The sequence below is a fragment of the Rhinatrema bivittatum genome, chromosome 2, assembly GCF_901001135.1.
Source record: "Rhinatrema bivittatum chromosome 2, aRhiBiv1.1, whole genome shotgun sequence".
In the NCBI taxonomy this organism is placed as follows: domain Eukaryota; kingdom Metazoa; phylum Chordata; class Amphibia; order Gymnophiona; family Rhinatrematidae; genus Rhinatrema; species Rhinatrema bivittatum.
Window position 1 is genome coordinate 789245628 of NC_042616.1, and position 23493 is coordinate 789269120.

General features: G+C 44.6%; 1 protein-coding gene across 1 annotated transcript; it reads right to left on the reverse strand.

Annotated features, from left to right (window-relative positions):
- Positions 1-19912: 19912 nt before the first annotated feature.
- On the reverse strand, positions 19913-22115 carry LOC115085738 (leucine-rich repeat protein lrrA-like). The gene has a single exon (XM_029592070.1). It carries the CDS (start codon positions 21879-21881, stop codon positions 21120-21122), a length of 762 nt encoding a protein of 253 aa, XP_029447930.1. The 5' UTR covers positions 21882-22115; the 3' UTR covers positions 19913-21119.
- Between the last annotated feature and the right edge of the window lie 1378 nt (positions 22116-23493).

Below are 23493 nucleotides of genomic sequence, written 5' to 3' on the forward strand. Positions count from 1 at the left end.
GGAGAAGACACTGAAGAACAGAACTTTATTAACAGAGACTGTGATTTCTAGTGAATTTTATTTTCCTGTACTAAGTGTGCACTGATCAGAAGTGCACCTATTGTGATTTTTGTGTTCCTTCAAATCATGTTCACCAGTAAAAGATTGTATTTTTTAACCGCTATGGTGGGCAGTGTTTTTTTTCTTTTACTGAAGAGTAGCTCCAGAAAATTCTATGACTGACTCTCCATTCGCCCCCTCCCCCAACCCCAACCACCATTTAGGAAGAACCCAGGAGGATGGCTACTGCTTTAGCCAATAACCACCCATATGAACCCCCGTGTATCAGGAGAAGGTAGGACGAGGCTACTTTTACTTTTAATACTGATAAATGTACCACATTGTGAACTCTACATTTTCTTTTCAGTCATTTTTAGGAAACAATTTTCAGACAGGACAATTTACCCAGGTACATGTCTGAAAATCGCTCTCAAAGAGGTCTGTCCATGCAAGAAACAAGGTGGCTTATGTAATGGGCATGTCCATTCGTTAAAAATGAAAGCAAAAAATGCACAAACCAAAAATGGCCTTTACTGATAATATCAGAAAATGTATATATATATATATATATATATTTTTTTTTTTTTTTTAATGAACCCATTCTGGAACCCTTCTGCTCCCGAGAAAGTTAGCTGGCGCTCCTTGGAGAAAACGTACATTTGTGTGATGCTCTTATGTCGCTGTGACAAAGTTTCAAAATTGCGCTGCGAAAATTAATGCATGTAAAAATAATAAATAGAAACAGTCATGTTGGCGTTAGCGTGTCATTATATTACCTGAAAAACTTTGGCACTCACTTGCGCGATGTTAAAAAACTATCTGCTGCCCTGCTATGAACAGTCTATCAGCAACAACGGGACTGCCAGAACGCTGACATTTAAAGCTCAAAGGCCCGTCAAAAACACGGACCGGATGATTGGGAGCCCGCCAAAAACATGGACCAGATGATTGGGAGCATCACACAAATGTTAGTTTTCTCTAATTTCGGCGCCACTTCTTAGAAATTGTATGTGGGTTATTTTTTACACTTTTTTGTCTCAAACTTATAGTCCTTGTGCCGGCAAGAACTGCATCTGACTCCCTGAAGAAGGAGGTTTCTCCGAAACACCGAGTGTCGGACATCGTCAGATATCTTCATTCAGCCGGTCTCCTATTTGGTGCATGGACTTTGCTTGTGGGCTTCACCGGTAAAAATTGAACTGGAAGGTTCGCAACACATCGCACAAGATAAGTGTAATACTAGTTAGCTCCGCATATGGGAGCAACTAATAAAATAGCTCTCAGTGACCAATGATTAAAAAAGATCCCTGCTGCTGAAAGCTCCTTCGAGCCTGTAGCTTCCGTAGCCTGTAGCCTCCAGGGCACGGCATATGAGGTCACTTTGAGAAATGTCATATAATCTCTCTAATCCACTACATATATATTCAGGATCTTTGTTTTGTGTATGAGATTAGTAAAGCAGCAGGCACCCCTTAATGATCTATCTCTGCAAACAGAAAGTAGTTGGATACAGATGACTTTCAACCTGGGCCCTGACTTTTATGGTCTGGAGTACTGACACACAGCCATAAGGTAGAAAGCACAGGACGGCTTCTACGGCCAAGTCCCAAAGCAAAGAACGTCAAGCAGCATTCTCTGCTTAGTAAAAATGGTGCTGGCAGTAATCTGTTATGGGTTTAACAGTTGATTGGTTTTCATTGTAAATATTACTACCCTCATCATAAGGCTTGGGGGTAACTCCATGGAGCGGCAGTTACTAGCCTAAGAGAAACATGGGGGGTATACTGCATGGAGTGGCAGATACTACCAAAAGAAGCTTGCTGGGCAGACTGCATGGACCGTCTGGTCCTTTTCTGCCATCATTACTATGTTACTATGTAAATTTCCCCTGGGGCATCCTATTTGGGCAGTGATGAGGTGGCTGGTAGAAACCCTGAAGCCCTTCAAGGATGCCACGGAAGACCTGAATTCCAGAAGCACCACCCTGGGTGTGGTCATCCCTATAGTAAATATTCCAGAGGAGAAGTTAGAGGGCTTCTGTGAGGAAGAGGGAAGGGAAGCAGAGGTGTTTCAGATTGTGAATTCTTTGCAGCTGCACGAGCAAGAGAGACTGAAATTTCTCACAGAAAATGATCTTGCTACAATTTATGATCCATGGGGGAAAGGGAATTTCACCTTCCAGTCCCAGCATCTCACATTCATGAAACATAGAAAGCACAGAAACATAGAAATGAAGGAGATGCTAGAAGCCAGGGTGTGTCTAGAGGACGCAGAGGCACAGTGGGGATGTGTCATAGAAAAGAGTAGTGCAAGCAGGAGTAGCACCCTATCAGCTATCAATTCCTCCCCCACCTCAATATGCCAAAGCTAGGTTGCCCAGAAAGAACCATCGCTCTTGGAACAAGCCATAGCTAAAGCAGCTGGCAAGAGAAACTCTTGGCCCACCCCAGCAAAGAAGACACCAGCACAAATGTTTCTGGTACGCTATCTCACAGATCCCATCAAGGACATGGACACAGATGCACTGGCATACTGGGATCACAAGTCTGTAGTTTGGCCAAAATAGCTCAGCAATATCTTTACTACCCACCAACCAGTGTACTCAGTGAATGTGTCTTCTCTGAATGCCAGAGGGCATCGTGAGCCCATATCACTCAAGGCTGCTGCCAGAGTTGATGAACAATAAAGCCTTTTTGAAAATCAATCTGCCTTTGCGTGGGTTTCCATTATTTCCATGTGAATGACAAGATGACTGAAAGCACCTTGAAGGCCTTACTGCCACTCTGCGTACCTGCCATGCCCCTTGTATAACTTTAAGGGTCTTGCTGCCACATACCCATCTGCCATGCCCCAGATATACCACCTTAGGGGTCTTGCTCTACTGTTATGTCTGCCTACTTGTCATGCCTCTTATACCCCCTTAGGGGTCTTGCTGCTACTGATCTGCTTACCTGCTATGCCCCTTATATAATACCATCATGGGGGTGTTGCTGCTACCTCAATGCCTAGCTGACATGCCCCTTATATCATTATCACTTCAGTTGTCTTGATGCTACCAGCCTGCCTACCTGCTATGCCTCTTAGACTACCTTATGGTCTTACTGCACCACTCTGCCTACCTGCCATGTCCCTGATGTGACACCTTGGGGATCATGCTGTTAATATGCCTACCTGCCAACCCTAATGTTAATCAGCATGGGAGTTTTGGTGCCTCCGTGTTGTTTACTGTTATTAGTTTGTTGGTTATACTGAAATGTTTGATCTGTCCCCAGGAAAAAAGAAAAATAATGTTAGTTTCTCCTTCCACCCTACTCTTTTCTGTTTCTTCATTTTGTTTTACCCCTCTATAATCCCAGCCTGGTTCTCCAGCCCTGTTTGTTTATTACTGGGGTGTTTTGTCCACAAAAAAACCCTCATTCAGAGAAAATAAACACAGCATAAAAGAAACATGCACATGTGCTAAAAGTTTCAGAGGGCAGACAGAACTAATGCAACACCAGAAAAGCAAGAAAGGAAAGAGAGTGAGTTGAGCTACATAATTTGGGAAAAGCTTTCTTAAGAAAGCAAAGCTTGCCAGGAAAACAACAGTGAGGAAAGACCATTGACATGTTCTGATCATGACTAAACTTTCATTTGGAAAGCAAATTTCACAATAAACCAAAAATTCCACCCAGCAGCAAGATCAAGTTCAAGTAGCGAATGGAATAAAAGCTTATGCCATGAAACTGATAATAACAGATCATTCTCTTGTACTAAATCTGAAAATCCGACAATTGGTAAATGTTTTCACTAGAAGAAAGACATCTCCAGTGCCACTGTACCTTACTGCTATACCCCTTATCCTTTACCTTAGAAGTCATTCTCTATTTTGTTCCTTGAGGGTCTTGCTGTCACTCTGCTTTGCTGTCATACTCCGGACTCTACACCTTGAGGTGTTCTTGCCACTCTTGGGGGCTGCTTTGCACCTCTCATGGTGCCTCGGTGTGTTGATGCCACTCTTTGGTTTTGTCCCTTTATTGGTGCCTTGGGTTTTTTCTACCACCTTTTCTGTTTTCTTTCCATATCGTGGAGCCTTAGGTTGTTAATGCCATTCTAGGTGCCACTTTGCCTCTTGTGCTGCCTTTGAAGTTTCTTGCCATTGTTGGTGCTCTTTTTAGAAACCTTAGAATGTTCTTCTCCCTCTTGCTGCTTCTTTGCTCCTCTGACGATGCTTTGGAGAACTTCTGCCATAGCTGGTACCCCTTTGTCCCTTTACTTGCTTTAAGCTATTCATGCCACTTTTGGTGCCACTTTGCCACAGTCTAGGTATCTCGGGGTTCTTTCTCCCTTCTGATAATGTCTTCCTGTGAGATTCATTAGAATTGAAGAGCAAACCACAATTTTGCAGACCAAAATAGGCTGCATGCTTCCCTCATTGACTTTAAAGGCAAATGAATGAATGAATGAATGAATGAATGAATGAATAAATTAAATAAGCAAATAGGTTTTTTTTTGTTTGAAACTAATTCATGGAATTTAAGTGCATATGAAACAAATGAACAAACCAAACAAAATATTTTTCCTTTGTACATCCCTAGCCTCTGTCACCTTCACTAGCTGGTTGTTCCAGGCATCCACCACCCTTTCTGCATGGAAATATTTCTAATGACACTTCCTGAGCATCCCTTATTGGAGCCTCATATCATGAACTTCTGTACTTTAAAGAATATTTGACTTTACCAGCACAGGGGGCCAAGCTACTGTTTTATAACAAATTGTTGGGCCTTTGATTAAATCATGGTCTGAAGTCTATGTACATGCGTATCCAACACATATTGAATATAGAGGAGCTACCAAAATGCACTGTGTATGTATGGAGGATCAGATGCTAAGCTGATAAAATCAGGACATTTTCAAACATTTTAGCCATTCCTTTTTTTTTCTCTACAATATCTCAAAAATCTGCAGAGTTTGGGAAAAAAAGTACAGTTGGCAAGCTTAGCTGCATTGGGAGCACTGCTTTTTCACACAAGCAGGCCGATACAGTACACTGTGCTCCGCAGTGTTAACCCGCACTGTTAACCTGCCACTGGACGCACATTTTCCCTTACCCTTTATTCAGTAAGGTGTCAAAAATGCGCGTCCAATCCACCGAACCTAATAGCGCCCTCAACATGCAAATGCATGTTGATGGCCCTATTAGGTATTCCCGCGTGATTCAGAAAACAAAATGTGCAGCCAAGCTACACATTTTGCTTTCAGAAATTAGCGCCTACCCAAAGGTAGGCGCTAATTTCTTCAGGCACCGGGAAAGTGCACAGAAAAGCAGTAAAAACTGTTTTTCTGTGCACCCTCCGACTTAATATCATGGCAATATTAAGTCGTAGGTCCCGAAACTTTCCAAAAGTAAAAAAAAAAATAAAAAAAAAAATTTGAAGTCGGCCGGCGGCTGACAGGTCGAAAACCGGACGCTCAATGTTGCCGGCGTCCGGTTTCCGAGCCCGTGGCTGTCAGTGGGCTCAAGAACCGCCACTGGCAAAATTGAACGTTGGCTGTCAAACCAACTGACAGCCACCGCTCCGGTCCAAAAGGAGGCGCTAGGGACGCACTAGTGTCCCTAGCGCCTCCTTTTGCCCGTTTTTACCGCCAGGCGTTCCTGCGGACATTACTGTATCAGCCCGAAGGGCAGGTAAAACAGTGCCTTCTGCTGAGTGCACCTTACTACATCGGGCCCAAGATTTTAACCCTTGACTCCTGGTTCCTAACCACTAGGCCATTCCTTGGTGTTCATGAAGTTAATCTGTTTATAACGAGGAAGTATTTACCAATCACTTAAGCTCTATTGTCAGCCAGTTGGACTGTTTGCTATTTTATTTTTATGATTGCTGGCTGCAGCTCTCATGTAGCCTGTTCTCTGGTTGGAGCCTTTTTGTTTCATTGGTTTAGTAATTGGAGCCATCTCAAAATGATTTACAGCACAATCAGTAATTACTGCTGTAAAAAAAACCAACAATAAAGACAAACATTTCTCTGCTTTACAATGTAATATGGAAACTGGTAAACTCTTGGTTCAGTTAATCAGGAAAACAATACATTTTTTCAACTTTAAGATGTCAATTTTGGTAAATGCTGTTTGTTTTTTTTTACCTGGGTAACCTGGTTGTTAGACACTGGCCCAGCCCTTACCCGGGAGAGAGGATTCATAAGGATCAACACCCCGCATCGTTCCCCTGCTTGTGGGCTCGGCGTTCCCGGGGGTGGGAAAGAACACACCTGGATTTTAGTTTTTACAATTTGCACCTGCGATTTTCCCAGGGAAAATGTAACTGCAGGAGAAGCAAGCGCAAATCTCAGGGCAGTTTTCAGAAGGAAAGGATGTGCCTATTTTCCCTTTCAAAAAACAGCTGTGAAGCAGGGCCAGCCTTGCTTCTGGTGGGCCTGACCGAGCCACCCACCCTGCAATCACTTCCCCTGCTCGTCTTTTCATGTGCAGGGAAAGTGATTACAATGATAAAAACCTGCAAAGTGCAAGGTACGAACAACTGAACACCCACACACACACCAACGTAATCAATATGTGTGTAGTTGTATTTTTATTTTATTTTTTTCGTTCATCACTATAAGATAAAGTTACAGTTATAAAGCTAGTATTGTATTCAAAACTGATATAAAGATCTGGACATTATTTATCACAAACCAATTATTATTGTGTAAAAACCATGTACCGAACCATTATGGCACCTGTGTAAATTGATATATTTTAGCATCATTATGTTATGTGCCTTACTGTAAACCGCTGTGACCGTATCCATCCTAAAATCGGTATAGAAAAGATACAAAATGAATGAATAAATAAATAAATAAATGTGCAGAGATAAAACAGCCAAACCAAGTACTGCTTTCCCCAATGACTGCATTTAGTTTTAGGTTTTAGGTTTTTATTCCAAGTGGTTTGACTCACTTTGAGTCTATTAGGACCTAAACTTTCAGCTTTGTTCCCAGGGTTTTCCCCAGAGAGGAGGGGAGGCTGAGAGTAGAGATGAGCTGCTTTACCCATAATCCAACCACTGCCTCTTCCTGTTGTCCGCCTTCCCCTCCCCTCTCAGGCGACTGCAGGGAACGGGGGTGTGCTGAGACTGGAATGGACGTTGGAGCAACGAAGAGTTCAGTTTTCAACTGCAGATTTCTACTTTTCATCTGTGGTTCCTCAGTCTGTGTTAGGTTTGCCAACATTCGTCTGTGAAAATTCCAAATACTTAGATGTGCTAAGTACAACTTTGGCCGATGGTGCCCTCACACTTCCACGCATGACTATTATTCTGAATCCCAGGGGTCGGAACAGTGGGCCCTGGCCCCCACCAAATGTCCGCCTTCCTGGAAGTGCAGCTGCACCCTCTGCATGTCTCGTGCTTGTCTTGCAAGAAACGCTGGTCAGCGGGAGAATGCAGGTTCACACGTGTGTATATATATATATATATATATATATATATATATATATATATATATATATATAGGTTCACACGTATAGGTGGTGCTTGCATTTCATGACTGCCAGTTCTGCTTCAGTGCACAAGAACAACAACAGGGGCTCGGAAACCCCAACACCTCATTCCCCCCGCACACTCACACAGCCCCTCGAAGAATGACAAGGGCATAGCAGCCTCAACGCAACACCTTCCCCCTGCCTGCACCCCTCACTCTTCTCCCACTTTCAACCCCCTCTCTCTTTCCTTTATCTGCACCCCCTCTCTTTTTCCCTGCTCCAATCCTCTTTTTCTCTCTCCATCATTCTCCACCCCTTATCTCTCCAAAAGCCTGCCCTGCAAACCCAACAAGCACTCTCCCCCTCCCCCCCTCCCAGCTAGACCCCAGCATTCTCCCTTCCTCCATGCTAGACCCCAGCATTCTCCCTCTTCTCCCTTCCTCCATGCTAGACCCCAGCACTTCCCCTTTCCTCCTCCTTCCTCCCAGGCTGGAACTCAGCACCCTCTCCCTCCCCCCCCCCCCAAAAGCTGAGCTCCAGAAATCTTTCACAACCCAGATTGACATCCCCTTCCCCAAACAGCAGGCAGCTGCTGATGTTGCACCCTGAGCTCCCCCAGCATGGCAGATCTCCTCCTTACATACGTACTTGTACGACATGCTGAACGTGTTGTCCACGAATCTCTCCGTCAGGCTGGTCCTGCCCATGTCGCAGGATAGGAGCCAATGATGAAGGCCTGAAGCTTGAAGTCGGCCGGGTGGGGTGGCTGCTTTGTATGGTGGTGCTGGGGACCCACTGCCAACACCCCCCCCCCCCCCCATCACCACTGCAACCTGACAACTGGAGGGGAATCCATCAATAGAAAGGAAAGTCATTCCTCGTCCACAGCCTAAACCCGTCCACCCACCTGCCAGCCAGATCACAGCAGGAACAGCAAGCAGAGGCAGAGCAGGAAAGAGCAGTCCCGCTGCCCGCTCCCCCTCCCCAGCCCCGGTGCAAAACTCCTTCTACAGCTGGGGAAGACCAGGCAATGCCTGTACCGCCTCTCCCACCAACTGGGGGTATAAAACCCAAGACAGTTCAAGAAAATAAATATACCAAGAGCAGCCTAAAATCTGACAGGGCTAAAATCCAGACTACTTCTGGACATTTTAGCCCTTCCTCTGGCTTCCAGATATGAAACAAAAGAAACTGTATAGGGGAGAGATTCCTAAGCAGATGGATAATGTAGGCTAAGCACCCTGGGAAGGGGGGAGCAGTGTGGGATGAGAGCACTGGGTCATTGGATGTGTGTGTGTGTGTGGAGAGAGGAGTGAGAGCACTGGGTCATTGGATGTGTGTGTGTGGAGAGAGGAGTGAGAGCACTGGGCCATTGGATGTGTGTGTGTGGAGAGAGGAGTGAGAGCACTGGGTCATTGGATGTGTGTGTGTGGAGAGAGGAGTGAAAGCACTGGGCCATTGGATGTGTGTGGAGAGAGGAGTGAGAGCACTGGGCCATTGGATGTGTGTGTGTGGAGAGAGGAGTGAGAGCACTGGGTCATTGGATATGTGTGTGAGGAGTGTGGGATGAGAACACTGGGCCATTGGATGTGTGTGTGTGTGTGTGTGTGTGTGTGAAGTGTGGGATGAGAACACTGGGCCATTGGATATGTGTGTGTGGAGAGAGGAGTGAGAGCACTGGGCCATTGGATGTGTGTGTGTGGAGAGAGGAGTGAGAGCACTGGGTAATTGGATGTGTGTGTGTGGAGTAAGAGCACTGGCTCATTGGGTGTGTGTGTGTGTGTGTGGCGTTTGGAGTGAGAGCACTGGGTAATTGGATGTGTGTGTGTGGAGTAAGAACACTGGGTCATTGGATGTGTGTGTGTGGAGTGTGGAGTGAGAGCACCGGGGAAAGGGGAGGTAGGAGTCAGGGTTCCCAGAAGAGTGGCAGATGCAGTATCAGTCAGACTGGTAACCCAGTCACCCTTCCAGGAACCCTACCAACTGCCCTCCCGGAGGAATGGGAGCTGGGTGAATGGTGGGCATGCATGTGTGGCGCATTCTCTCCCACTCACACACTCCTAATACTGCCTTACACCCTCTCTACTTCCCTCCCTTTCCCCCTACCCCTACTTCTCTCCCTTCCTCTTCTTTTCCTCTCTCTCTCTATTTCTACCTCACTCACAATCCCTTTCATTTCCTTCCCTTTCACTTACACCATCCCTTCCCTCTTCCTCAAACTCTTCCTTCCCTTCTCCTTTCCTTCTCTTGCTTACCACCCCTTTCGCTCACAGTCCCTTCCCTTCCTTTCTCTCTCTCTCACTTACCCATACCCCCTTCCCTTCCCTCTCATTCACACCTCCTCAGTTCCTCTCCTCCAACTCATGCCCCACCTTCCCTTTCTCGTCTCTTCCTCCCCTCTGACTCACACACCCTCCTTTTCCTTCCCTTCCCTCTGACTCACAACCAAACCCATTGCCTTCCCTCTCACTTACCCGCAGACCTTCCTTCCCCTTCTGTTCCCTTCCTCTCCTGGTCATCTTCGTCCTCCTACGGGGGGGGGGGGGGGGCTTGCTATGCCACCGCTCGAGGCTGTTCTTCCGATGGCTTCTCCCTCTTTCTGCTGGCATGGGGTGGGCACTCCGCTGGCACCTCATCACATCACGCCACGCCACTGCGTGGATTTCTGTCTTCTTGCCAGTGGGGCGTGAGGAACCCAGCCTGCGAGTCATCAAATCATGCTGCCTTGCAGGTCTCTCTCCTTATCTGACTGAAAAGTAATTCAATCATCTCAGGGGTGCATTGGTGGGGGAGGGGGGGGCACTTGCTGCCACCTCAAACTTTTGCCACTTGAAGTGACTACCACGCCTTCCCTAACGACACAACCATCTCAGGGGGAGGGGGGGGGGGGGGCGCAAGGTTGAAGGTTCACCTGGGGTGCCCAATACCTGTGCACCCCTCCTGCTGGGAGCCTGTGGGTGAAAGTAAACGTTTTGCTGGAAATGTAAATAAAGGTAAGAGTTCAAAGAAGCCACTATGGTTCTCATTATAGTTTTCTAAAAACGTACCTGAAGGTAAGGAAGCATAAAGTTAGCATTTATAAACTACAAGAGATTTCAGAAAGAGGAAGACAGGCGACAATATCTAGAAAAGCTAAGAGAAGCTGGGAAAGTAGTCAGGAGAACAATAAAAAATAGCAAATAAGGTAAAATAGAGGGATAACAGAGTTTTTTTTTCCATATTTTAGTGATAGAAGAAGTGCATAAGTAGTATTGTGAAACTCAGGGGTGAAGTGGAGGATTATGTAGAGCCTGGCGAGAAAAAGGGAAAATGACTTAACATATATTCTGTTTGGTGCTCACTGACGGGCCGATACAGAAAAACCCGCGGGAGAGCCAGCGAGCACCCGCTCTCCCGATGTGCACCCAGGCCACTCTCCTGGGCGCGCGATTCAATAAGGAAAAATATGTAAATGAGAGCCCACGGTGAAAGGAGGCGCTAGGGACACTAGCGCATCCCTGGCGCCTCTTTTCTGACAGAAGCGGCGGCTGACAGCCGACCCTCAATTTCACCGGCGTCGGTTCTCGAACTTGCTGACAGCCTCGGGTTCGGAAAACGGATGTCGGCTAAATTGAGTGTCCGTCTTCCAACCCGTGGGCCGCGGGTAGATTTTAAATTTTTTTATTTAATTTTTTTTTTAACTTTTGGGGACCTCCAACTTAATATCGGGGGGGGGGGGGTTTGGGCGCGTGTTTTCGACGCGCTATTACCCCTTACTGTATAAGGGTTAAAAATAGCGCATTGAAAACACGCGGCCAAACGCGGGCTAACAGTGCGCTCCGCCGGAGCGCACTTTACTGTATCGGCCCGTGAGGAAGGTCCAGGAATATGATCCCAGAAAACAGACACAAATAGGATTAGAAGTGAGATAAACCTCAAACAATTTTCAGAAAAGTGTGTTTGTGAGGAGCTAGCTAAACTAAAAATAGATAAAGAGATGAGGCCAGGTGAATACATCCTAGGATATTAAAGGAGCTGAGAGAAGTTCTGGCAGCTCCACTGGCTGACCTTTTCAATGCTTCTTTAGAATCGGGATTGTTAATGGTTTTCTTTTACTTTTTCCAATGGATTACTAATAAGAGTTTCCCTCCCAATGCAGACTCGGTGAAACACGGTCCCGTATCGGGGAACACAGTTTTGTTATATAATTGAATCCTCTTTGTTTGAAGTCTAATACAAATTTCATTGACTTATGATTACAAAAATTTGCATTGGAAGTTGCTGAAGTCTCCAGACCGAAGCTCATTCTTCACAGCACACAAATTGTCTCTTTCTGATATTTAAGTGAGCTAAGCACATCTTTCCACATTCCTTTTTTGGTGATTTAGACACACAGGTAAACACGAGGAGGGATCCAGCGAAGTTTGAGGAATGGCTGGAACCTGGCTTCTAAGATTTAATGCAAAAAATGCAGGGCCATGCATTTGGGCTGCAAACACCCAAGCGAGTGTTTGATGCACGAATCAAGAGCAGGATCTGGGTGTGATCATATCTGATGATCTCAAGATAGTCTAACAGGTGGCTAAGGTAATGCTTGGGTGCACAGGGAGAGGAATGGTCAGCAGAAAAAAAAAGGAGGTGATTTTGCCCTTGTATAAGTCCCTGGTGAGAACTCAAGATGGAGTCAGTTCAGAGGGTGGCTTCTAGGCAGTGGTCTTCATTGTAAAGCATATGATTACAGACTTAAAGATCTAAACATGTCTATCCTAGAGCAGAGGCTCCCTGACTGGCTGGGCGACCCCCAGCCAGTCAGGCTTTCAGGATATCCACAATGAATATGAATGAGATAAAATGTGCATGCTATGGAGGCAGTGCATGTCAGTTTTATTTCATTTATATTCATTGTGGATATCCTGAAAGCCTGACTTGCTGGGGGCCTTCCAGGTCAGTTTTGGGAACCTCTATCCTAGAGGAAAGGTGGGATAGTAGAGATCTGATAAACATTTTAATATCTCCAAGGTATCAATGCATAGAAGACTCTGAAGTGAAGGGTCATGGGATTAGGGTGAAAGGGAGTAGATTCAGGAGTAATCTAAGGAAATATTTCTTTACAGAAAGGGTGATGGATGCATGGAACAGTCTCCTAGTGGAGGTGGTGCAGACAAGGGCAATATCGGAATTCAAGAAAACATAGGATAAACTCAAAGGATCTCTGAAGGAGTGTTATCGATTGTAGAGATCGGCGGACTAGGTAGTCAGTAGGGCCGGCGCATCCATTAGGTGAACTTAGGCGGTTGCCTATGGAGCCGACCCTTGGGGGGTGCCGAAGAGCAGTCAGGTGGTGCTGCGAGCGGAGCCATTCGCGGCAAAGAGTAGAGATTCATCGGGCCGCGAGCGGCCCTGAGAAGCATATAGTGTGTGGCACGAATGAGGTAGGAGGAGTCAGGCCTGAGACCGGTGGGGGTAACATGAAAGGGGGGCTTGTAGCGTGGCACGAAGGGGGGGGGGGGGCGAGCGCAAGGCAGAAGTTGCCTAGGGCACCCACTATATCGCTCCATGGTGAGACCGCGCCTTGAATACTATGTACAATTCTGGTCGCCGCATCTCAAAAAAGATATAGTTGCGATGGAGAAAGTACAGAGAAGGGCAACCAAATTGATAAAGGGGATGGAACAGCTCCCCTATGAGGAAAGACTGAAGAGGTTAGGGCTGTTCAGCTTGGAGAAGAGACGGCTGAGGGGGGATATGATAGAGGTCTTTAAGATCATGAGAGGTCTTGAACGAGTAGATGTGAATCGGTTATTTACACTTTCGAATAATAGAAGGACAAGGGGGCACTCCATGAAGTTAGCAAGTAACACATTTAAGACTAATCAGAGAAAATTCTTTTTCACTCAATGCACAATTAAGCTCTGGAATTTGTTGCCAAAGAATGTGGTTAGTGCAGTTAGTGTAGCTGGGTTCAAAAAAGGTTTGGATAAGTTCCTGGAGGAGAAGTCCATTAACGGCTATTAATCAAGTTTACTTAGGGAATAGCCACTGCTATTAATTGCAACAGTAGCATGGGATCTTCTTAGTGTTTGGGTAATTGCCAGGTTCTTGTGGCCTGGTTTGGCCTCTGTTGGAAACAGGATGCTGGGCTTGATGGATCCTTGGTCTGACCCAGCATGGCAATTTCTTATGATCTTATGTTCTTACCCTTGCACCGGCCCTGGTAGTCAGTAAGGTCTTTTTCTGCCATCATGTTTTTATTTCTAGAAATGATAAGCAATAGTATTAGTAACAGAAAACTATGCAGCATTGCAAGCAGATTTGAAAGTTACCTAACAAATGTTCCATGAGAGGCTAAGGATATACTCAGCCTCCATTAAACTTTCTGACAGTAATAATATGCTTGTTTTTTGCACAAAGTAAGATATATATCTTTCGGGGAGTATGAAAATGACATAAGCTTTGTGTTTTGGGTCCTTCTGGGTTGGATGTATTGGTTGCTGTACATCTATCAAAAAAAACAAAGAGCAAGCAAAACAGTCCTATCAATTCATTCACATAACAACAAAAGGACCAGATATTAAAAATTCAAGTCAAAGGCTAGTGCTGTAAGTGTATGGAGTTTTATAAGTAGAACCGCATCAGCAAGCCTGACAATGTACTGTGCCTTAGGCAGAGCCATCCGGACTTCTAATCATTTGTGGTTATAAACAGGCATATCAATATGCTCAAAGTAGATTTTTATCAGAAATATAGAAGCGATGATAACATCCAACTGTGCCCTTATAAACAAATTATTGAAGAGACCCAACAGCGGCCGGTGTTTCGCAACGCAAGGTTGCTTCTTCAGGAGTCAATGACTAAAAAATATTCTGAAAAGCACAATATAAAGATGGACTTACTGTGTCATATAGACAAACAAAAATGTAGAATTACTTAACTTAATGCTTCGGCGTCGCCAACCTTCTGTTCACACAAGCTTACTGTTGAAGGAACCTCCATCAATCCAACATTGACTCTCACCCTTCGACCTCTTCCCCTATCCCTTCCCCTCTCCCCCTCTCCGTTTCCAGTCCCTCCCCGTTTCCAGTCCCTGCCCTGACACCACCCCACCCCTGCTCAACTCCCCATGTCTCCTCCTCCCAGATATGTTAATAATCGCCTAGGATAAATCTCTGTTTATATCTCGCTACTATATTGTTTTCGTTAATTTTATCACTCTCCTGTTGTTATCGTTTAAAATCTTTCCTGTCTTCCATCTCCCATGTTTTCGCTTCCTGTTTAGTGTAACTTTACCTTTCTACTTAGTTGTTAAATTGGTTTCCCCCTGTTCTATTGTAAACCGGTACGATAAGACCTCGTCTTGAGTATCGGTATAGTAAAAGAATTTAAATAAATAAATAAAATAAATCTGGACAAAAAGTCTCAAAAGAATTTTAGTAGTAAGTGACAGAGACCGCGGTAAACTGGTTGAAGAGTTAAATAGCCCGCATTTTTTTAAGTGTGATGACGTCATGATGACTAGCGTCTGGTTTGGGAACAATGGATCCTGATGGTCTCAATACTGCTTTGGAACTAAATATTTTTTTGTATTATCACCTGGTATTTGCTTTTTTGTAAAACCTGTAAATCTTTTTTGTAATCTGGTATTCGCTATGATTGACTTGGCCGTTGCTATACAAACCAGACATGCAACATGTTATAAAATCGGGCGTACATGTGCGCACGCTGGGTAGCTTGTGCACATGTAGGTTGCACGCGCTTCTTTTAAAATCTACCCCTAATTCTTTAGCCACAATTGGTTCCTAAAAACTATCTTAATTCAAAATTTTGAAAGCTAAAACCAACTGTCCTTTAAGAAAGATAGTATAAATCGGGCACCCAATACTCTAATTTCACCAAATTTAGTAATATATAGTATTGTAAAAAGCATAAACACATTTTAAAGCATTGCTTTTTTGGGTTCAAGAGGAAAGTGTGGAGTCCTGACTACAGGATATTGAACTGGCAGTGTTTGGAGGAGAGGAAGTCCCTGATACTCTTGCTGTTGATGTCACCTCGCCAAGCTTCATGGTCATCAGCACGTCAGTGTGTGCTCGGGCATCTTAAAGCCAAAAGAAGGGATGGAATTTGGATAATGGCTGTCAATTTAGAAATGTTGTAACTCTGACTCGTAACTCGAAATGCCTTAAGTTGGGGGCTTCTGAAATGATAATAATAAGGTTGAGAGATGCACCTACAGGTGTGTAGTGCTGCAACATGCTTCAAAAGGGAAAATTTTTCTCCTTAGGATCTGATTACTTTCATACAATGACTCTTCAACCTCCTTCTGGGCCCTGTTAGTTTCACCACACTGTGTAGTTTCTTAATGCTTGTCCATAAGAGTGGGCTCGTAATGAGGGTCATGAAACATTATTATGTGAGACCCTGCAACAAGGTGGGTTTTTGCACAAAACTTCATCTTGCACCATCAGCGTGATGACATTTCTACTCCTTGAACACGGTTCCTCCAACCAGCACCAAGATAACAGCCATTGGCAACCATATGCAAATAATATTCATGAAGACAAAATGTCATCACCAACCAAATTCAGTAAACAGGCAACAGAGTTCCATTCCAGACTGAAAGCTGACAGCTCTATGAGCCTCTTATAGAATAGGAGAGAAAGAGCGAAAGGGGTACACGGCATCCTTGACTACAGAGGACTAGGGATGTCTGTGCCTCCAGCAACAGATCACAGGTATTGCAGGTACAAGGTCCATGGGCAGGGCCGATGCTAGCATTTTTGCTGTCCTGTGCGAACAATTATGGTGCTGCCTCACCTGAAGAACTGTGTTCAGTTCTGGAGACCATATCTAAAAAGGGACAGAGACAGGACAGAGGTGGTCCAGAGAAGGGTGACCAAAATGGTAGGAGGTCTCCATTAAATGACTTATGAGGAGAGGTTGAAGGATCTAAATATGTATACACTGGAGGTCAGAGGGAGCAGGGGAGATATGATACAGACCTTCAGATACTTGAAGGGTTTTAATGATGCACAATTAACAACAAACCTTTTCTGTAGGAAGGAGATCAGTAGAATTAGGGGCCACGGGATGAAACTCCAGGGAGATGACTCAGAATCAATGTCAGGAAATATGTCTTCATGGAGAGGGTGGTGGATACCTGGAATGCCCTTCCAGAGGAGGTGGTGAAGACAAAAATGGTGAAAGATTTCAAAAGGGCACTGGATCCCTAAAGGCTAGAGAAAGGAAATGAAGTAAGAGGCATGGGAGTAGCTTGCTGGTGGGGCGGTTACTACCTTTAATCAATAAGCCTTCATACTGATGATGCAACTCCTTCTTTGCTCTCTGCTTCAATGGCAGGGGGTAAAGAGAAAAAGAGGATTTAGATTCAGACAACAACCAACAAGGACATTGAACTGTACAGTCTGTGATAACAAATAAGCATGGGGGTAACTTGCTTGATGTGGTGGTTTCTACCTTTAACCTATAAGCCTGATACTACACTTCTGATGCAACTCCAACATTGCTCTCTGCTTCAACAACAGGGGGTGGAAGGAAAATTAGACTCAAACAGTAACCAACAAGAGCCCTAACGGTGGGCAGTCTGGGAGACTGATAAGTATGGGAGCTTGCTGGGCAGACTGGATGGGCCGTTTGGTCTTTTTCTGCCGTCATGTATTTCTATTAAAAAGCAAAATTTCATAGATTTTTTTTATTTCATTTTAAAAATAGCATAAAATAATGTAAACAATATTGTTGACATTGACGCTTCAAATGAAATCACATCCCTAGTTAACACTGAATATCGCACTGTAGTAAATCGTGCAGACATCCCCGCAGAAACCCGCATGGACACCTATTGGCGTGTGAACACCTGCGATTCATTCTCAGGGTGAAAGCCTTTCTTTTTTGAAAAAATGAATAAATTAGTGGTCAGGAAGTTGATGTGAAAGCGGGGAGAGCAATTATCTAACTCCTTCATGATCAGATTCTGACTGCTGGCTTCTCTCTACCAGTTCCATCCACCGCTTGGCTGACTTGCAAAACCATCAAAAAACCGGTTTCCACACCAGCGCTTTCACTTAACTCCTGCCCTGACCCAGGTCAAAAAACCTGCATTAAAAAACCCACACTAACCCAATCTCCCTGCTGGCGCAGCTCCCTGCATTGCCTGTTAGATAATCACCTCTTTTGCATACCATTAGCATGCCCTTGTGCGGAACAAACCGTAGGTTGGTAAGCAGGTTTATTTGCACATTTTTTTTCCCCATACTTTCCCTTATTACATAGTTCTTTAGGGTTTGAGTGGAAAACCGCGCCTATAAACATGTGCATAGTACGTGCTGAAACCTGCTGCAGCATTACCACTGCTTATTTCGTCGGCCCCAAAATATCGGTTCATTCTGTCTCTGCATATTCATCCTAGCCTTTCTTTTGTACCCTGCCTCTTAAATAAACTAATACTTTTACTGTTTTCCTCAGCTTTATTTTTGTTACCCCTGCATATCTCCATATTTCTCTTTGCTCCAACTGACAGTCTCAATCAAGACTGTCTCTTTTAGCTCCTCCAGCAGTCATTTTTCCTTCCTCAGATTCTCTCTTCCTGAAGCCAGTCCCTCCCTCTTCTCTCTTGTCTCCCTAGTCTCTCATACTTTTTTCTCCCCAGTCTCACTTGTTTTTCTCATTTTCTCTGTGTCTTTCTTCCCAGAAGTTCTCACTTTCACTTATTTTGACCAGGGCAGGCGGGGGCGGAGTACCTGTCTGCCCCAAGGTGGGTGCCAGGCTAGGCCTCAAGCAGCGTGAGCTTGTGGGGGAGGGTGGAGTGAAGGAAAGTCACTTGGTGAATCCTGCAAGGAATGCTGGGTATCCTAGCAGGGAGAGGGGTTTTTGAATGCGGCAAGCACGTTTCTGTGGCTTCTGATTGGGCAGAGCTGGCAGGATTGAAGGGAAGTTATGCTGGGTAAAGTCAAGGGGTGGGGATTTTCCCTTGTCTTTTTGGTTTGATGAAGTGAGCTGCATCCCTCCCACCCACCCTTATGGGGGTTTTTTGAATCAGTTATGTAAGGTGTCATTGCTGTCGTAGCTGGCGGGGGCGGGTTGCCCGAGCCTGATTGAAGTGTCAGTGCATGTGGTGACCAGTTAGCTGGCCTCATTCCGGGGCCAGCACTGGAAACATCCATTGATTCGAGCACTTGGGGGTAGTCGCTCCGGGAGATCTCCTTCCTGAGTGGTGGCTGGGGCTGCACACCAGGCGGCGTGAGGCTGTCTTGAGCCTGCAGGCCGGGTGGCCTGGGGGTGTGCCATCTTGCTGGGGTATGGTGGGTGACCACAGGGGCTTGGTAATTTGCTATGTTGGCTCGGGCATGTTAATGTTTGTTGAATGGTTTAATAAAGCTGTGGCCTGTTGAATTCCAAGAAGTTGTGTTGTTGTTTTATTGGGTGTGAAGGTTATTGTAAAAGGGCGGATGATGGGAGAGGCTGAAGTCCTGGATACCCATGTTATTCTCTTCCTCATCCCCTTTTTATTGGTCACAGATGTTTTTCCCCTCTATTACAGCCTCTCTCTTCAGCTCCCCCTACTCCTACCATATTTTGTCTTTACAGTCTGTCTCATGTCTTCCCTTTTTCCTCCACCTTTCCCCTAACTGCTGTCCCTCTAGTTTCTCTCAGCCTCCCGCCTCCCCAGCCTGTTTCATTCCTCTAAGCCTCATGCTTGCAAGCAAAGCTGTTCCTCCTAGCTCCAGGGTTGTCTTGTTGCTGTTCAGTCCTGCCCAATTCATGTACACTGTTCTCCATGTTGGCAGTTCCTAGTGGCCCATGTTTATAAACAAAGGGCACAATCGGAGTCAGGGTGAGGCTGGCTTAAAAAGGATTACAGCAATTACTTGGGGGGAATTAGAATTTTTGGGAGGGGAAGGAGAGACACATCAAGTATGTCAAGAGGAGGTATATGGTTTGGTCCAAGTTACAACTTTATTTTCAGGATCTGGTGAGATGGAATTTGGAGGAGGAAGAGGAGGAGAAGGGTGACCTCCCCCCCCCCCGCACCTCCCCTCTCCTCAAGTGTACATTCAAGAGTTAGACATTGTAATGAGGCTGTCTTATCTTACGCCCCATAATCATTCTTTCAAAAGATCCTTTTTTGGGGAGTGACAATACAAACTCCTGTCGGTGTTAGGAAATCATTACTGCTTGCGAATCAGTCATTTGGCAGCTGGGCACATAACTATTTCTGATAGAACTAGGGGAATCCAAACTAATATCTAAGATTGCACAACTTTCTTGCCAGAGGTGTTTTCTGTTCATGGGAAATAGATGTGATGCTTCCTGGGAGATGCAGCACCTTATTTATTGTCAAGTGCTCTGTGTTCTCACAAAAACAAAACAACATTTCTCATTAACAGCGTACATTAGAATGTGAATGAGAAGCAGAAGAAAAGAAAATCAAGCACATTTAATCATTTCAGAAGGCACAACACCAGTTTCTCAGCAGTAACACTGAAAAATCTTCTTTTCCAACTAATGAGCACACATTTCTGAATGATGATCTGAACATTTGCACCTTCAGTGCATCTGGCATGAGCAAACACATTCAGGACTTCCAGGGTGCTGTGTTCCTAACGTCTTGGGCACTGTCTCACCGAAGAAATGTGAATGTTCAGGAGGGTAGTCCCTGGCATGTGTGACGGTCTCGGCTATGGAGGAGTAGGCACCCCCTTCCTCACACCTTGCATCACCGACTGGTGTGTGATTTAGAAATTAGCAACATATTTTAGCCAACTGTACAGTACATACAGAATCTAATCTAATCTTGAGTTTATATACTGCATTCCTGCTCCATAAAAGGATCACCCAAAGCAGTTTACAGCAATTCAAAAAAATGCATTGCCAAATACGTCCTAAAAATACATAAACACATAATACATTCATAAACAAATGAAAACCTAAAAAATTTGCCTTGCAAATTCCTTTGAAATGTCAGCTACATCCGATAATCTCCTTGAATGCATACAAGACATTTAGAACTGATTGATTCTTAGAATGTTATAGGAAATATCTGATTCTCACATTTTCTTCATTACTCAGTCAAAGACTTCCTCTGATTGTAATGCCCCTACACTAAAGTTAATGAGCAGTAACTGCAATGTATAATCTATTTATTTATTTTATTTTATTTTTGGTACAAATAAAATAGATCACAACCTGCAAAATATCCTCGTTTTCTTAGAACTGACAAGACAACAAACATTTTAAACTATCACTAGCATACAAATTGTACTGCCAATTCAATTAACCTCCATGAAGTTCACTGGAAGGCTGTGAATCTGAGATGTCAACAGAAAAAAGGTGAGAATTCTTGTAAGGTTGTCTTGGATTAACACAAAGAAGTTGTTTCCATTAATTAGGTTTGTTCTCTTACAGCTTATACCAGTTTATGAGCTTTGCTTGTCTGTGTGTAAATCTGAGTAGGTAGAGTACATTATGTTATATTGCTGCGGCTTTATAGCTGCAAATGTTTTATGTGCATTGAAAATGTAGGTTTTGAGGGAAAATCAATACAATAATGCATTTTTTTATGCTCATGCCTAATTGCTGACAGCTCAGAGCAATCAGAAAAGCTTATATTGGTAAGCAAGGCAATCTATGCTTGTGCACCCTTTCTCCATGCAACAAAATATCGACTGATTTCTTCAGGACCTCTACTGCATACTTCTGGTGGTGGACAAACCAAAGGATTCCCCTCAAAATTAAATGAGCAAAGATTATGTCCCCAGTCCAACTTACCCAGGTCCCCAAAATTATGGGGAAGGGTGCTTAAGTTATTATATCCCAGCCACAAACAACGCAAATTTCTCAACCTGCATAAATCTTCTGGCAGGGTCTCCAATCTGTTGAAGACCAGCGAAAGAGTCTCTAACCTTTTCAGTTGTTGAATGCTGGAAGGGATTATCCTTATTTTGTTGTCACTGGCATCCAGAAAAGTTAGATCTTTCATCTCGCAGACCTGGGAGGGGATGGCGTCAAAGCTATTATTGGCCATGTGGAGGCTCTGCAAGCTCTGAAGTCCGGCAAACTCTTGGGGCAGAAAAGTGAGGAAGTTGTTGCTGAGGCTGAGTCTCTTCAGATTCTTTAAGGTCCCAATCTCGGGAGGGACCTCTTTCAGAAAGTTGGTGTCCATGTACAGGGCACTTAGGTTCTGCAAGTGCCCGATTTCACGAGGGAGCCATTTCATCTGAAAGTAGAGGCAGCTCTCCCTCTCCGGGCTCATCTCCAGCACCTGCAGTTTATCCAGACTGAAGACCTCCAAGGGGATGGAGCCAAGCTCTTTGCCCTCAATTTTGACCTTCTTTTTTTTTTCAGAGTTTGGGCTGTGATCCGCCTGGTACTTCCAGCGGAGATCCATGCCAAGGTGGGAGGAAGAGAGACAATGAGTCGATGCCACTCCTGAAACACCCAATGGAGGACAGTTTAGGAATATCCCATAGTCACATTTCTATGTCAATCAAAGAAAATTATATCGCCCATAAACAACATTCGTTTGGGATTTTCAGTATTTTACAAGAAGTACTTTTTAGGTCTTGAAGCATTTCTGTAATGCCCTCAGTCTGCTGGGTTTTTTTCCCACATACTCTCTGTAGTGAGCTGAAACAGATACTGAATGTTTTGAGTTGCCCAGTTACAACCAGTTGGTAAACAGGGCCTTGCCCGCTCAGCTCCTTTCCTGTTTTTGCAGCCAGCAAGGCAGAAGCACAGCACATACGTGCTGCTCATAAACACGGATTTAGGGAATGAATCACTGAAGTACATTATTTCTGAAAGGTTACCATGTGAGCGTTGAAATGGAGTTTGTTGCTGTGAGGGTGATTTTCCAAGCTGTTTATGCATGTAAAGCCGTTTCATGAACGTAAATGGCTGTACTAAAATAGCGTGGGGCTCTGTGCATGTAAAAGTACAGAGTAATGGGCTGTACTTTTACACGAACTGCAGAGGGGCACTCTTGGAGGGCCAGAGGTGGGGGTGCAGTTGGAACTTATGCTCATATTATTTTTATTTTAAAAAGTAGACACATACCATGCGTAAGTTACACCCTCTGAAGAGCAGGTTAATGTGTTACCCAAACATTTTCAAAGCGAATGTATGCAGGTATGTTTTCTTTGAAAACACTTCCTAAAGTCTGAGTGTACATTGTAGAGGCTGTTTGAAAATCATTCTCTTTATCTACTAAGTTAATATAAGACCTCTTAGGCCAGTTTCTGTTAACATGCTGGCACCTCCCCTTCTTGTCCTTCCACATTATGGGGCTGATGCAATATTTGTGTGCAGAAAATAGGCGCTCAGTGTTCAGCATCCGTTTTCCTAATGCTTGTCCAGTCACCTCTCCTAGGCATGCAATGCAATATTTAAATTAGGAGTCACGCCAAAAAAGGAGGCGCTAGGGAAAATTTGTGCATCCTAGCGTCTCCTCGGCATCGGGTGCACAGGAAATGAGGCTGTCAAGCAGGTTAGGAAACGGACGCTCAATCTACGAGCTTCCGTTTTCTCCCGCTACTGGCATGACACGCACAAGATACATGGCCTGGACCGTGTTTCCTGTGGGTGTCTATTGGGCATCCAGAATTTTTTTTTGAAAAACTTTACTAAATCTGCTTTATTTGGCTCCTCCTACTTAGTATCACTACAATGCCATTAGGAGAAATCACAGAAAGCAGGATTTTTCTTTTATTTCAATGCGCTCTTGAATGTGGCAGACCTTTACGCCAGGCTGGGGTATAGTTTGCCCTGTTGCAATGGGCGCATTGGCAGGATGGTAAATGTTTTACATCGCGGAGAATAGCTAATAGCCTCATCTACATGGAATTTACATGTGATGAGCGCTATTAGCTACGCGGTGATTTGGATGCGCATTTTGGACACGCCAATCCCCGTATTGCATTGAGGGTCATGGACACGCGTCCAAAACGCCCGTCCAATCGCATTTTAAACTGTGCGCTAGCCGCTGCGCATGGTATTGCATT

Coding starts and splice junctions, on each gene's coding strand:
- LOC115085738 (XM_029592070.1), bottom strand. CDS start 21,881: ATGGATCTCCGCTGGAAGTACCAGGCGGATCACAGCCCAAACTCTGAA.